Source organism: Talpa occidentalis, unplaced genomic scaffold (assembly GCF_014898055.3).
Source record: "Talpa occidentalis isolate TD23 unplaced genomic scaffold, MPIMG_talOcc4v2.1 talOcc4.4, whole genome shotgun sequence".
Lineage (NCBI taxonomy): Eukaryota > Metazoa > Chordata > Mammalia > Eulipotyphla > Talpidae > Talpa > Talpa occidentalis.
In genome coordinates, this window is record NW_023604295.1 from 51,211,252 (window position 1) to 51,227,769 (window position 16,518).

General features: G+C 42.3%; 1 protein-coding gene across 38 annotated transcripts in view; it reads left to right on the forward strand.

The window, feature by feature from the left end:
* ZBTB20 (zinc finger and BTB domain containing 20) overlaps positions 1 to 16,518 on the forward strand; it is a 775,686-nt gene that overhangs the window by 698,298 nt on the left and 60,870 nt on the right. For 37 of the 38 annotated variants that reach the window (XM_054700589.1, XM_054700561.1, XM_054700562.1 and 34 more), the window contains 3 exons: positions 1,609 to 1,709; positions 9,735 to 9,898; positions 10,272 to 10,459. In XM_054700589.1, the coding sequence (XP_054556564.1) occupies positions 9,888 to 9,898; positions 10,272 to 10,459 (199 nt within the window). In that variant the 5' untranslated portion in view covers positions 1,609 to 1,709; positions 9,735 to 9,887. Of the gene's footprint in view, positions 1 to 1,608; positions 1,710 to 9,734; positions 9,899 to 10,271; positions 10,460 to 16,518 lie in introns of those variants that run through there. The other variant, XM_037525510.2, reaches the window with a different exon arrangement.

Consider the following 16,518-nt stretch of genomic DNA (forward strand, 5'->3'; position numbering starts at 1 on the left):
TCAACCTCATAAGACTTTCCCCAGCCCCCCACTGACATGGGTAAGCCTGAAAGTTTCAACACTCTATTCACATATTTGTTTATCCTGACAACCAATCCCCCATCATAGCTGCTTCCAAAAGTCACACCATTAACATAACAAAAGACACCTTAATCACTCTCAACAGGTAGGAAATTTAACAGCTTTGTGTACCTTGAACCAGGAATCCTAGACAACGACCAAATATATATATGAGAAAGGTATTTTGGTCACGTGTCTCAGCATTATATCCCGCCCACTGCTCCCCTCAGCAGTGTATTTCAATAGATTTGCCTATACTACTCCCCACTCTGTCTCTGGTGAATCCTCTCCCCAACCCCAACCTTCACACCTCCGGCCTACAACCCAGTTCTTCTATGCAAAAAAATAAAAATCTTACAAGTCAATAGCACACAGCCTAAGTAAAACCCACAAGAATTGCCAGTTGATCGGATAGAGGAAGCAAAATAAAAGGAGGAATTAAAGATGGCTTCTCAATTGTAGGCCCAACGAACTGGATAAAGATGGTTCCAGTGGCAGAAAATATGAAGGCTGGAGAGTGAGCATATTTGAAGAAAAGGCAATGGATTCTGTTTTAAACTTTCTGAATTAGAAGTGTCTGTGCAAAGTTTTATGGAGATGTTAGTTTCTCAAAGTTAAAGACCCCATCTTCACTTCTTTTCCATTGCTTAATAAGTACTTCATATAAACTCTAAATTAATGAACAAGGAAACAAATGAATTAAGGATCCAATAACCAGCAGTTATTTAGAACGTGGGTCTGGAGCTCGTAGACAAGTAAGAACCAAATACAGCAATGTGGGTGTTCTCTGTGGAGAAACGCTCCTGAGGTCATGGAGGGTGGGCGTAAGCAAGGCCTAAGGAGAGAACCTTGAGGAGTAGTTCCACTTAGCTACTTAGCTCCACTTAGCTCCACAGGAGGGAGAAGATGAGAGAATTTAGAGGTAGGAGGAAAGTCAGGATATTTTAGTGTCGTGATGAAAAAGGGAAGATAGTTTGGGAATCAAGTGGTCTTGGGGCCTAGTGTGACCAAAGAGACAAGACTTTGGAAAAGCCCTCTGGGTTTGGGACCTTTAGACAGCAGAAGTCCATTCTGTAATCCTGAAAGCTGAACTCCTTCTGGTTAGACAAAATGGGAAGAAATAAGAAACTTGTAGCAAAGGGCAGAAAAGAAAATGGACCTTACAAATGTGGCTAGGTCAATGGGTGTTCATAGGATGGGTAAGAACTGAGCAATACTGAGGGAGAGACTACTGTAGAATCAAGAACACTGGAAGAACCAGCCGTGGCAAGGTTGAAGGGCACTGCCCTGTCTCCCCAACCCCCATCCTTTATTTCGGTTTCTAACTCAGAAACAAAATCAACTCCATCTGCACTGAGTGGGTGTTCACTGTTGATCTCAGACCTCACAGGATCAGGTATACTCAGTGAGAACGGGGCCATTCTCCCTTCCCTGACTTGCCACTCTTGGGTGCAATGATGGGGACCTAAAGTTCTGTCTTCGAATGAATGCTCACCAACACCTTGTCATCTAACAGCCTTCCTTTTGTTTATTTCTTCCCTGCTATAGATGCAGCCGCTCTCTGCTCCCTGCCCCAATGAACATCTGTACTAGGCCCAAGCCTTGGAGTGATTTGCCGGAAGAGTGACACCATTTATTTGGAAACTACTGTGAGTACATTATTCCTTTAATCAAAGACTTCTTAGTTCACTTTGTTTAGTTTTTTAAAAGGCAACAACATGTAATTGTAAAAGCAGATGAAATATTCGATGACGTCATCTCTCAGATGCAGCAAGGTAGCCAGACTCAATCCCGAGGTGCCTTGGGACTGCCAGCTCCCAGCCTGCAGCACAGGCTGTTCGTATCACACGGTCTTCCCCATGGCCGTGCTGAGCTGGATCTGGGCACACCCCACAGGGACTGGTGCCGTCCTGCTTGGGCGTCTGAGCCTTTACCTGAAGTGGTGGCAGCTCTTGCCTGGTCTGTTTGTCTGTCATCAGCTTTCTGCTGCTCGGTTGAATCTCACTGCAGTTTGCCGTTTTGTGCCACCCCAGTCAGCTCTATAAGCAAGTTTCTTCTCCCCTGGCTACTACCTGTGGTCCGTGGTCTGAGCTACATCTCAGGGCCTATGCTTTTGCCTTCTTGCTATGCCAGGGGGCCAAGGCCCTCCCGTTGGGGCTCTGGGCTCCTTCAGCCGTGTCGCTAAGCCATCATTTCCAGCTCAGCTCTGCCCCTCTATGTGCCCGACTCTGTGTCCTTCACACCATGTCACGCATTTATGGCAAGCAAGAGCCGCCATTACAAGCAAGGTGCAAAAATACATGGCTAGGAGATATGACACCCAACAGAAAAGTACTGACTAAAGATTGTTATCAAGTGTTCACTGCTTAAAGTAACAGATGTATATATGCTGCTTTTACTAGAAAAACCAGAAATTTAAATTATTTGGAAACTATCCATGCAAAATAACTTAGACATTTTAAAACAAAACCTCATTCCAGGTGATATGTTCACAAGTTTTCCATTAGGGCATGAGGCAGGTAATGGGATGGTGTTACACAGACATCTCTGTTACTGGAAAACTCCAAACCTGGGAGACTAACATCCCTGTTCGACTTCAGGTAGAATTTTCACATTCGTATTTTCTATGTCTGTGACATAAATCAAACCCAAAGGCTTGAAACCAGAGTTTTTGTTTTGTATTGTGTTTCTGCTTTGCTTTTTATCTTTTCTGTTTTCAGTCACCTGAATTGTCTTTCATGGTTGCTGATATGTAGGGGACGGGCAGGACCGTAGGATGCGCTAGTATTGAGGAGCTGTACTGTTGCATTCCAGGAATTAGGGACTAAAGATAAGACAAGGTCAGAAATAGAGTTCTTCATCCCATACCCATGCAAGGAACTTACTTGTACAAACACCTTCATTCATCCTCAAATTCAAGTACAAAGAATGGCATAGAAGTTCCCACAGCTGGAGTTTTCTTCAGCACAGAATGACTGCGTTGTACAAAGAGGGAGATGGTTTCAAAGTTTCTGTATCCTCTGGCAGGATAAAGAGTCTTTCCCACTCCTACCTTCCTGCTGCAGAGACCCAGATCCATACCCAGAAATCATGACTGAGGTTTTCCTGAAAACTACATGAAGCCCACAAGTGAGCTTCTGTCTCTAGCATAGGAAGTGTTTCACCTGTGCAGCGTGCCCATGCCCTTCCCACATCTCACTGGCCCTCAAGAGTGGACAGGATAGGTTCTAATCCTTTAGTCTTTCCTTTTCAGAAACTCAGCTTCCTCATACATAAAGAAAAAACAAAAATAGAGCTTACAGAGGCTTACTACTAAAAAAACCAATGAGATGAATAAAGTATAAATATGTGGACTAATTATAAAAATGTGTCCCTTCCAGGAGTGGGCACTGCCTGAACCAGGTGTCAAGGTTTGGGATGGATGTAGAGGAGATAGTGTCAGATTGTAAAACCTACCCACTCCCACACCACCTACACAGCCACAGTCAGTGTTCTCCCTGCTTCCTTGGCTTGTGGTCATTGCTAGATGAGATGATGTCTAACTGTTGACACAGCAGAAGTGAGTATATTCGCTCAATATAATAAAATTTACAGGGTACTACTTGTGCTGGCCACTGTTGTCCAGGTAGGAATATGGCAGCAAACAAAACAAAAATCCCCACTTTCATGGAGCTTAAATTCTGTTTTCTTCCCACATAAATGGCAAACACACAAAATTGACACATGGACACTAAGGGAGAACTGATTTCATTTTATTTTGCTGTGTCTTGCATTCCAGAAAGTAACATTGAGAGAAAAGGTGTGAAGGAAATGTAGAAAGAGAATAGGTATGCTGATTAGCCTCTCACCCCCAGCAAAACCCCAGAATCTTGTGCCCTCTGTGACCCTAAGACTGACACTACTGGACCATATAACCCAGACTCCCTTCTCCTCTGGCTTCCTTTTGAATATAGCCAAAAGCAGACATCAGTATCACGTGGAAGAGTGGGTGAAAAGCAAGGTCAAGGTATCTATTAAGCCAGTCCCCCTTACCAACTCCTATTTTTTTAAAAGATTTTATTTATTTTTTTGTGCATAGAAGAACTAGGGTGCAGGCCAGAGGTGCAGGGGGTGAGAGGATTCACCAGAGACAAGAGTGGGGAGCAGATCAGGCAGATCTGTTGCTAAGGGGAGCAGCTGGTGAAGCAGGAAGGGTCTGCTACACGAGGTGGATTAGCCTCCTTGGCCAGGGATCGAACTGTTGTGGTAATAGTACTGAGACTTAAACCCTAGACCACCAGGGAGACCCCCCAACTCTTATTCTGATTGGATTTAGAGAACGTCAAGCCTTCCCTGGCCTCCTCAGTTACACAGTTAAAGCCAAGAGTAACAGCTTTCCACCAGTACTAGTCCCTGATGCTTCATCATCCTTTGAGGGTCCCTTAACCTCATCTGTACCTCAGTATACAGTCCTTTCATTAAACCCTCTTCAGCTGAAACCTCTGAGTGTGCCATCTGTTTCATGCCAGGATCTTGACTGATAACAGGGAGGGGAAAAACACACTGAAAAACATTAGAAATCAGCCTTGCCAAGAAGGTTAAAAAAATTGAGAGAATAAAATGTTTTAATCATGAAAACATCATTAAGTTGATCTGAGAACATTAGACCTAGCAGTGAAAGGATAAATTGTAAGAAGACATGATAAGCTAGAGGGCTGGAGGTTGGTTTCAGTGAATAGACCCTCGTACTCAGGTTTGATGGGCTTCCAGAGGCCAAGTGTAGCTTGCTCGACCCTCCACTTCAAGAGGAGCTCTTGGTGCAGCAGAGATAGCGACAAACACGTGAGCAGAAAGAGGGTGTCGGGAGGGTCACACGGTAAGATCACAGTGTGGAAGAAGAGAATGCTTAGCCTCTCTCTCTTTCTGCCTTTGCAACAATTACAATCCATTTGCCCCTGCCCAAATGTAGATATTCAAAAAAATTACTGCGATCTAGGAAGTGTCTCCTTCTGGCTGAAGTGACAAAAACCACAGAACTGAGGCTGTCTGTGAAAAAAGCTCCCAGACCATGGGTAGCACTGAACGAGTCACTTGACATGAATGATCTCGCTTAATCCTCACATCAGCCCAAGGGGGTGGATATTATTATTTCCATTTTACAGATAAGGAGGCTGGGGCACAGGGTAATCTGCCCAGGGTGTGCAGTGACTCGGTGGTGGGACTCAGTTCTACTACTAGCTACCAACCCCCAAAGAGGCGGTTTGTTGCCAGCCCTTTGCCCTCCTCCCAAACACTCTACTTAGCTTTCTCTATGTATGGGGGGGAGAGGGGACAGTGAGGAAGTGGTTAGGTCACCAATCCAAAAAGATTGAGGGGGAAGCATCATTGGTCTAAATTATCATGATCCAATGATTAAGTAATTATTTATCAAAAAGAGGTTCTGTCTCATTCTTTCCGATTCAGTCAGGCTGATAAGTGGAAGGCATGTTAATGTGCAGGAGAGGGTGGAAGCCCAGTGAAGAGAGAAAATTGGGAGAAGGAGATAGAAGCAAGCACTCCTCTCAACAGACCCTGGAGACTGATAAGAGCTCACACAGATAAAATATTTATTTTCCATATGTCGCAGAAAGCATTCCCATCACTCTATGTGTGCAATATGTGCAAAGAAGTGTGAAATATATACATCAAATGCCACTGATCTGGTTAATTTCCATGCACTTAACATGCTTAATAGCTATCCTCTCATCAGTATGTTTTAATACCTATTTCTTACTACATACAATATGGTCTGGTCAGGAAAGAGCCACCGTCATCCACAGCCTTTCTCGTTCTATTTCAGCTTAAAACTTGTTGCCAGCACAATGAGAGTTAAAAACCAGAAAGTCTTGCTGGCTAACTCAGCCGCTAGTCACCTTAAAACGCTTTCTCAGTTCTCGAAGCAGCCTTTTTCTCATAACAGAAATGTTTGTAGTGGGGAGGTGAAAATGTTTTTGTTCTCTTTGGACAAACGGGAGATACTCAGTCAGAATGTCAGAACTGACCGTTGAAAGGCAGGTGCCTGTGGCCACACTTTTTTTTTTTTTTTTTTTTTTGAATGCAGAGCTCCACCAGTGTGGCGGGAGGAAGTGCACAATGATTGGTCTGTTTCTCTGTGGAAGTGTTCAGGGTACACCCAGTTTTGCTTTGCATATATTTACGAAACATCTGCCCTTTTCTTGTTCTTAGATCCTTCCCCCTCACCAGCCCCCTTTCTCCCGGTTTCTTTTCTTTGTTGTTGTTGGCCTGTCTAACTTTCTCATTGGAGCTTTCATTTTCCGGTTGAGGGGCGACTTCATCAGAGTGTATAATTTTAACATTGAGCATTGAGGGAGGGGGCAGGGAGGGAGAAAGGAAGAGGGGGGAAGAGGAGGTGGTAGGGGGTTGAGAGAGAGAGAGAGAGAGAGACACGGAGAGAGGGAGAGAGAGAGAGAGAGAGAAGTGAAAAGAAGAAAGAGCCAGAGCGACCAGGGCTTGGCAAACCAACCTTTGGCATGGTGACCAGGAGGAAGGTTCTGGTCTGATCGGGAGTTTGCCTCTCTGCAAAGCTGCTTGGACTCAGCCGGTGCGCTGCTGCCCTCTAAAGGCACCAGGGGATAGTGCACAGCTACAGAGGTTGGGGAGACTTGCCCTCTAATGTGCCATGTTTATATAACTCTTTTTACCCAACCAAAGAAGATATTTTCAATTATTTACTAAAGGACTTGTTCCTCCTTAATAAACTATGAACTGAAAGATTGGGTCAAAACAGTGGTTCCTATGCGTGTGTAGACATAGCCTGCTGCTGTGTTTGAGTGTTCCTCAGCTCAGAAAAAGGATTCCAAAAGAACTATTAGACAGGGAGAGAGGGGAAATGAATTGCCTCCAAGAACAGTGAGTGACTCTCTGTTATCTTTGCAGTTGGGGAACGGTCCAGTGATAGAAGGGCAAGCGAAGTGGTATTAGGCAAATTAGGGAGGGAGCAAAAGAATGAGTTTATAGAGGTGGCTCCCATGCCTCTGTGCAGTGAATGTTCTCCAGAGGTGATATTTGAGACAACAAACAGGAGGGTGTGGTAGGAGATGTCAGGTAGGAAACAGGATCAATTCTAGGGAAGGAAGCAAAGACCTTTATATAAAGAACAATACCATTTTGCAATGTTAAAAATAAAAGTAATGTTGGTTGGTTGCTCCTGTTTGAAAGCACGCTTCCTTAACTTCCTGACGCCTACTTCTGAAACTTAAACTAGGCCTTGTGAATGGACATCAGAAATCATTTTTTTTTTCTGATAAGTGGTATCTGTCATAAGTGTTTTATCCTGATATGTAAATGACTCATGAGGACCCACTTAGCTTTAGTGAGCAAAATGGTCCTACCCTCTTCAAATATCCTCGATGAATTCAAAAGAAAAGCAACTAGTCAAGGTAGATTTCACTGCTGCATAAATAGGAAACTTCATTGGGATTCAGACCATGTCTTCTCTCAAAATATACTTTAATTACAGCTCCATTTCATTCCATCAACAAACAGATACTGAATAACAGTTTTGTCTAACCTACTCTAACAGTATATACTAGACAGCAAACTCTGAGAAGGCAGAAATCAGGCTTACTCCCTAACCAATTCTGGTATAGCACATGCACGGAGTAAGTATTTGTAAAATGAATACATGAATACTGAGTGGTGGGAGGGGAGAAAGAAGAAAATGTGGGTCAACACAGGAAATTCAAAAATAACTGAGACATTTCTCTACCTTCAGAGAGTTTATAGTCTCATAGAAGAGAGAAGCACATAAATAATCATTATTGAAACAAAATTTAGTAAGTAAAATGTATTTGGGGACTTCAGGAAAAGGTGTCCTGGGAAGAATTCCAGAAAAAGGCACAGAAAGACTATGTGATAGAAAATAATCAAAACTGTTACATTATGGAGACAACGTTTAATAAACATAAAGGATAAACATGATTTCAAGAGTTAGATTTTAAGAACGGATATTCAGAGCAAGGGGAATAAGTTGGGCAAAGATGTGGAGTTAAGGATGTAGATTTCCCAGGATGGTCTGGGAGTGTTTAAGAATGTTCTGGGAATGTTCTGGAGTCCAGTTTGGTCAATACCTGGGGGATGTGAGCTAAGCTAGAGCAGACACAGATCTCGAGTGTCGCAAAGCTTCCTCTATATTTTCATCTCTACCATGCTTTCTCTGCTTCTTTTCTCTGAAAATATAGATTTGACTGCACAACCTGTTGGACCAGAAACAAAGCATGCTAATCAAAACACCATATTCTGCAAGGGCAAATTCCGCTACCCAGCACAACAAATTTCTGTACAAAATAGTCGTCTGTATAACAAGTCCATTATCATGCTTGTAGAGATGAGGAAAACATGGTAATAGTTCTACTTACAACAAATCCTGTACCACACATGATCTTCTACGAAAAAATTAGTAATTTCTCTGGTCATCATCCACGATAGAAAAAGACACAAAGCCAAGAGACCTAGAGGGAATGTTCAGGGTATGACTCATAATCCAGTTTGGCTGGGGCTTAGGTACATGCAGTATAAGCTAAGTATTTATTCATTTACATCAGTTGCATTGTCCTGGGAGGTGACCTGAGTTGACCTACAGCTGAGCTCATTTACTTCCTATTCCTGAACCCAAACAGCAATTAACAACAATTACGTTCTAATTATTTTTGCCCATCTCTTCCTCACATGCCAAACATAGAATCACACTCCTGTGAACATGTTTTGAATGTTCTGGAACCTTACCCCCCTCGTCTACCAGGCAAGAAAACAAAGCCATCTACATAGGCATAAAGTCAGAGCAGTCTTATCTTGTTCTGTGATGTAAGAATTTGGTGCCTGCGGAAAAACCAACCTTTCCCCCTCGAGTAATGACCAAGGAGTCAGCTAAAGATTTAAACAATGGGTACCTAGCCTTTGTGTCTCCACAGTGCATTCTTTAGAAGTCAGGAAAATGATTAAACCCTGGCATTTGCCCTCCTCTGTGCATAGATAGCATCAAAATTTCTTTAGGTCAAGATAACTTAGGAAATCAAAAGTTCTAAACCTATAGATGAAAACCAGAAGCCCCCTGTCAAGAATAATTACACTTTTGACGTCAATGACTCCTTGTTCCTTTACTCTTCTGCTGGTATGCCACTTTGTAACAAGGTATATAAACTGACTCAATCAAGCTTGTGATTGTTGGAGCAGTTGTCACAGAATAAATCTGTCAAACTATTTCCTGGGTTCAAATCCTCACTTTCATTATCTAATAAACTGTTTGTCTAACTATCACGAGTCTTTTATTCAGTCAACACTCCCATACTCTAGGATCATGCATTTGAAAAAAAACACCAAAAAAAAAAAACCCAGGAAATCCTAAGTTTTGGATGAATAAAGAGTTGGAATAATCTCTATATGATACCTTCCCTCTATATTGGCTAGAATCTCAGTTATTTCAATATTTCATTTGCTCTCTTAACAAACACCTCGTTGCTGCCTCTCTCATCTGTACATCCTGCAAATTTAAATTGTGATTTGAAATTGTGTGTCGATCTAAAATAAAATCTAATAACAGCAAGGAAGTTGTATGTTCCATGATGTGTTCCATGAATAGAAACTTAAAGCTGGAAGGAACCTTTAGGGCCTTCTAATTTAAGCCCTTTATTTTACAGATGAGGAAACTGAAGCCCAGAGAGGTGAAGTGAGGTGCCCAAGGCCACACAGCAAGTTAGAGGCACAGCTAGTACCATAGCTCAAGTCTCCTGACTCCCAGTCCAGTGCTCCTCCCATTACTCCACGGGTCCTGTCTCTAAGCTTCCTGACAAATGCTAGAACGGTAAACCTCCACTAGTATTTTTCCAGACCATGTTAAAACTCTTAAGGGGGGAAGAAAAGGATGCTTTCTTGGATAATGTCAGCCATACGTAGCTCAAGCTGTCTAAAGTTCTGGGACAGGGTCTTTTTATGCAGCCAACAGAGTCCAAATGTGGTGCTGTTTGCTTGGCCCATATGTTTTCATGTGTTCCCAGTTAGGCCATTACTGGAGGGAAAAAAAACAAGAATCAGCTTGTTTTAAAACAAGGGACATACTGGACTCCCTCCCATCCCCCTTCAGAAAAAAAAAATCAAGTTATCTTTAACAGATTCTAAAAATGCCTTTTCCCAAATATGCAGTCAGTTCCTTCAAAGGGCCCTTTGTTTATTTTCAGGAAGAAACCCAAGACAGCTGAAAACCAGAAGGCATCTGAGGAGAATGAGATTACTCAGCCGGGTGGATCCAGCGCCAAGCCGGGCCTTCCCTGCCTGAACTTTGAAGCTGTTTTGTCTCCAGACCCAGCCCTCATCCACTCAACACATTCACTGACAAACTCTCACGCTCACACCGGGTCATCTGATTGTGAGTACACCAGTGAGGTGACAGTGTCGTCGCGGTGCTTGGAGCTCGCTTCCCCCCCGGGTTCTGGCTTTTTTGCATTCAGAGCAAGCTGTTTCCATTTGGTCTTCTGAAGTAGCCAAAAGTAACTTGCCACCATTTTGACTCAGCCAACATCTCTATTTCAAAGCTAGATTATATTTTAAAACCAGGTGACTGGCCGTGTGTCCTCAAAAGACTGATTAATTACATGAACCACATTCTCTTTCATAGCATTAACTCTGAAGAAGTTGTGTTGGTGTTTTCTAATTATTCTTTTGTCTTGGTATTCTGAATCACAACATTTCCACCATGACTAAACTGAACAACCAAATATGGACCTCAAAAGGCCAGTCAGACACAAGGAAACATCCATTTTGAAATTACATAACACAAGTCAGCTTTGCATTAGTTATTGGAGTCTCATGTAGCTTGGCTGAATTTCTGTCTTTCCAGTTTTTAATTTATTTTGAAGTGGTTAAAGGATAGCATAAATTTACAGAAGAAAAGAGAATGACTTCCAAGAATTCAGAAGCCACCCAGACTTCACGTAGCCAATCAGAATTCAGGTTAAAAATATTTTTTAATTAAAAAAACTGCCTACGGGCTAAATTTGGAAATGGGCAGCTTAATGAGATTGTCGCTATTGAAATCACTCCATTGCTGTTTATTTTTGCTTTCTTCTCACTAATCTGGGAGTCACTTCTTCAAATTCTATTTTAAGAAAGTTGATAAATCACGTTTAGGAGATTTTCTTCTCTTTCTGATATGTAACCATATACTTCAGAGAGAAAGAAACATTTAAGTTGACACTGAAGAGAAATGGAACAGATTTAGGGGTTCTATCCAGAAGAATATTCCTTTTAGTCTTGAGATTCCCAATATCAGATGTCTGCAATTTATGTAGCTCCCCTAGAATAAGATAAGACCAAGAAAAGTTTATTTTAAAAAATCAAATAGACTCCGTTTATCCTATCTGAAAGACAAAAATTATTAGTTAGTAAATGAGGTTCTAAATTCCCTATCATCCTGACAAAACAAATGTAAAACTTTGCAAAGCGGGCAAGGGGTGAATTAATCTGGGAGATTCCATTCCCTCCTTCCTTCATCATAATAGTCTCTAGATAAGGGGACAAGAACTATAAGTTGAAGATGGGGAGAAGAGAGCTTGTTCTGTTTGTGGCTGGGCTGAGACCAGTTCTACTTGTCCCTGGAAAATAAAAAGAGAAAAGCAAGATCTGAATCTCTACAGCCTGTGCAATGTGTACAAAGTTGCTGTTTCTATAGAGAAACCTTGGAAGGGGTCAGAGCAGGGCCTATGTTCTGTGGGCTTTGTTGTTTTGTTTTGTTTTTTTGTTTTTTTTTTAATAGAGGCATACTTTATTTATTTGTTTGCTGGTTTGTTTGTTTGTTTTGTTTGTACATGCACTGGTTACAGTCAGAGGCGCGGGAGGGTGAGAGAATTCACCAGAGCCAGAGCGGGGAGCAGAGCAGGCAGAAGGACCGAAGTCCACTGCTGAGGGGAGCAGCGGGCGGCAGGAGAGGTCTGCACGCCATGTGGGACCCTCCTCCGGTGGCCGGGGAGCAGCCGGGGATCGAACCGGTGCCGCAGAGGCTGCGGGCAGCTTCGCAACCCAGCGCTCAACCGCTGTGCCACCGGGGAGGCCCCTGTGGGCTGTTGTAACAGTAACATCCTCAGACCTTCTTGCCTAGTCGTCTCCAGCTTAATAGTAATTACAGGAAGAATTGGAAAATAGCCTGGCATGGTGCCCATAGCCATGTGCACACTGTCCATACCTACCAGGAAGGTAGCCCGTTCCTGTGGAGAAGGGCCTGGAGCTCTTGCACGCAGACCTTCCTCGCCTGGCTTTCTGCCACACCTTATGGGGAAGATTACATATTGTAGTATGGCCTTAGCCCAGAAATCCCCTGTTACAACAAAATGAATGTTTTGCTGAATAGAGAAAACCCTGGGCTTCATTTATTGTGCTTTAACCATAAGTGTCCTCAGGCCAGGTCCAGGCATTTGCATGGTATATGTATAAAGAGCAGTATAAGCGAGGCACCATCTCAGTGACCCCCAAGGAAAGCCAGTGGATTCAAGCTCAGAAAGGTGTCTGAATACAACTGGAAGGAAAGCAAAGAGGAAAGAGAAACCTAATCTCCAGCTATTTACAAAGTCATTTTGATTTTGCCATTAAGATGTGTTAAGTCTTCTTTTCTCCAACCCGTTGTTTCAATTGATTATACTTTTCTCTAAATATATTTGGATTGTAGTTTGTCCTGATTTGAGCTTACACTTAAGAGAAAATTGTTTTTAGGAAAGATTCACAGAAATCTGTCCATTTGGAGATTGCTTGAGAGAAGAGAGGAAAGAGGTTTATTTTAAGCTGTTAAAATTTTTGGATGCTCTTCTTGCATTCAGGAGGAATTTTTTTTTTTTTTTTTTGTACTTTCAAATGTCATTCCTACCATAGATTAATTTAAAAGCCTAATTTCTTTAAGGTAAAAGATTCAGCTCCTATTTAGAACTAACAGATTTGGGACATTTAAAAATAGTGCCCTTGACTTGTTAGTCTCTTTAACTTCAGAAACATTCCACCAGTGTGTGGTGTTCCAAGCTTTCACAAGTGCCTGAATTTTTATAGCACCTTTTTATTTGTCATGTGTTTAGCAAAATTATTCTTAGTCATGCCTTAATGCCCATATCCTGTCAGTCATTATAATTCTTCCCAATTTACAGATGAGAAAACTGAGAAAATTGACACCTACTTGCTGGGTAGTTAACTCATTTGGAAAATGAGAGATGTTTATGGATTTTCTCTCACTGTGAGCAGCCTGAATTCCCTGTTCCAATTCCAGAGATGGCATTCCTGGCTCTAAATAGGCCTCTCAAAAACATACAACTACTCATATCGGTGACTGGGTTATAAGGCAGAATGGATAAGCATCCCCACGAAAGAAAAGACAGCTTTGCATATGAACCGGTAAGGGTGGGTGCACCACAGAGTTGTTTAAAGGACAAGGCCCATATTTTTTTTTTTTAATTTTTTTTTTTTTTTTTTAAAGATTGATTTATTTATACAAGCACTGGGTACAGGCAGAAGCGCGGGAGGGTGAGCGAATTCACCAGAGCCAGAGCGGGGAGCAGAGCAGGCAGAAGGACCGAAGTCCACTGCTGAGGGGAGCAGCGGGCGGCAGGAGAGGTCTGCGCGCCATGTGGGACCCTCCTCCGGTGGCCCGGGAGCAGCTGGGGATTGAACCAGCGCCACTGAGGCTGCGGGCAGCTTCACAGCCCAGCACTCAACCGCTGTGCCACCGGGGAGGACGGCCCATATTTTAGAGTAAAGAGGACAAGTCTTGACCCTTTAGGTTCCCAGTAGGCTATGTAACGTGCTGAGCTACTTCAAGTTTAGCAAAAGATCCCAGTAATACTGAACACAAGAAAGAATATGGTTGGGAAATGCTTTCCTTTGTGAGGTGATGAGGTCAAAGGTTAACATTGCTACTGAAATGTGTGTTGCTCTGCGGTGAACTGGCAATTTCCTTTTCACAAACTCCCCCCTTCCCTCCGAGTTTGTCACTTCTTCACCATTTCTAAAACGCTAATGGTAAACAAACTCAGATTATGATGATGATGATGATCGTGATGATGGAAGGTGTTAGATGAGTTTTGGAATGCAGAGGGCAAAAAAACAAACCCCTAGGAGTTTGACAAGAACAGTTACCCACAGAACAGGCTGAGGATGAGCTGAGCCAGTCTGCAGTACATCATACTCATACACACATCTGTATGTGTCTGTCCATATGCGACCAGAACTTTTACTTCCATGTTCCTTCCATTTTCTTTCCCCCCCAAGAAAGGCTCCCCTGGCAGGGAGAAGTGATTCTCTCGGTTGTCAGTGCTTTCTCCTTTTGCCTGTTGAGCAGCCTGTTCCGATGTCTCCCTTTTGTTGGAAGCCACCCTCCGTGGTTACTTACCTTTCCGTGTTTTACAATGGCCCCATCAGACTGTCTCATTTTTTGTGCCCTTGCCAAGATGCACTTACGCATTAACAGTTTTTATTTATTTTTAATTTAACCTTTACACATTACCAAACTGTTGTGTGGGTGGGTTTAACTTTAGCTCTGTAGGTAGCATGACTCCTCTGGGACTGAATACTGTCGAGGAGACTGGTGGGCTCTTCCTTCTCTCTCTCTCTCACCATCCACCTCCCCCTCCCAGTCCTTTGCTTCACCCATCTATGTCCCCGGGATTAAAAATTTTAGTACACTTGGTTCCGTTTGAACTTTTGAGCAATTTTTTAGAGAACAAAACAAAGAGGATTTTTTATGGCAAACTCCATTAATGCCACATTAAGGCTGACATTTTAATTACCCCAAAGTCAGGAAATGCAAAGTTCAGGTTCCCACAGCAACAGAAACTGTCCCCTTGAGTGCAGGCATCACAGCAGAGTCTTTCATTCCCTGATTACACATCACCGGGCATGAGGACATTGTTTTTTAGCCACGTTGATGGAAAAAAGCACAGCTTTTTAGCCTTTGTTTTTTGCCGGTAACTACAGTTGAGGATATTGGTCTTTAGCTTCCCCCCACCCAAACCATCTATATGTATTATCCTAAAATGGAAGATTGTTATAGCTCTGCATGTGCACACGGACAGAATTAAAGTTGCTGTGGGAACATTAACTCTGATTTCCGGACTTCCGTGCCAGTCACATTTAAACCATAATGTTGTAATTTTTGGCATGTAATAAATGTGCATTTCATGTACACAGACAGAAAGAAGCATAAAATGTATTTTAAAGAGCAATTAATTACTAACTTTGTGATTAAAAAACATTTGGTGCATGTTCCTTCCCATTTAGCATCAGCTGCTGGTCTTAGCCAGGCCTAATAGATGACATACTGTGTCTCATCCTGTATCTCAGATGTACTTACTGTATGTTCCTGTTCTTCAGGATAATTAATTCCCTTAGTAAAGCTGTAGGGGGAAAACAAAATGGAAGGAATATGCAAGCATGTAAATAGGGTAAAGGATATTTTGAAGGAAATGATTCATTTCTGCAAATAAACTTCTTAGTCCCTGATAAAGAGCCAGAAATCTGCTAAGTGGGTGTAGACAAAGGTTTCTGGCCACCTTAAAGCATCTGGTCCAGGGCCATAAGAACAACTTGAAAGCAGATTTCCCCCTGAATTCCGGACAGCCCATGGGGGAGTGATTTTGCTCTGTAATAACTTTTCAGGCTTCAGGCTTAAAAAGTTGTTTTACTCTGCAACAACTTTCCAGTTTACATTCAAACTGGAAAAGAAAAGTTGTAGAGAACCATCTAACAGGGACTTTGCCAAAGAACCCCCAATTTAGATAGAAGTATTTTTTTTTCCTTCCTTTAGATTTGGATCTAGTTGACCTATTTGTATTGGAGAAGGAAGTCTTTCAAAATAACAGTTTGAACAAGTTTGTGAGTAGATAGAATTGGTAGCTCTACTCTAAGGTGTAGCATTTTCATAAGTTCTTGAACATTTACTTGAAACTGGGTGAGAAATTTGATAAGAAAGGATGGGTCCCTTAAACCCTCAGCTAAAGCTTCAAAGGGGACATACTCATGAAAAATGTGCACCTCTGTTCTTGTGATTTGCTCGTTATTTTTCCTGTTGTATCTTCTTTTTTGCTCAGTTTTGGTTGCGTATGGTATTTAACCTTTGAGAAAAATACTTCAGTTTTACGGGGTTCTGGTTTGCTTTTACTTGGACTGTCTTTATGTGTGAATGTATGTCTGTATGAGTGAAAACTGCTCCAGCAAGTTTGAAGGTCTCTTTGGCAAATTTGACTGCGTGTTTAGAAAGTTTCCAATCAGAAAGCTGATTCAGTGTAAAACCTTCCAAAAACTTCCTGAGGCACCTGTTCACATGAAAAGATTGGATTTCTGCTGGAGGTGCTCAGAAGGCAGTGTTTATAACTAAAGATCTCTGTTTGGAGTGCCAAAAAAATGAAAAACATTTTGGCCCCAAAAAAACCTCCATAAATGTTCAAAATGTATAAT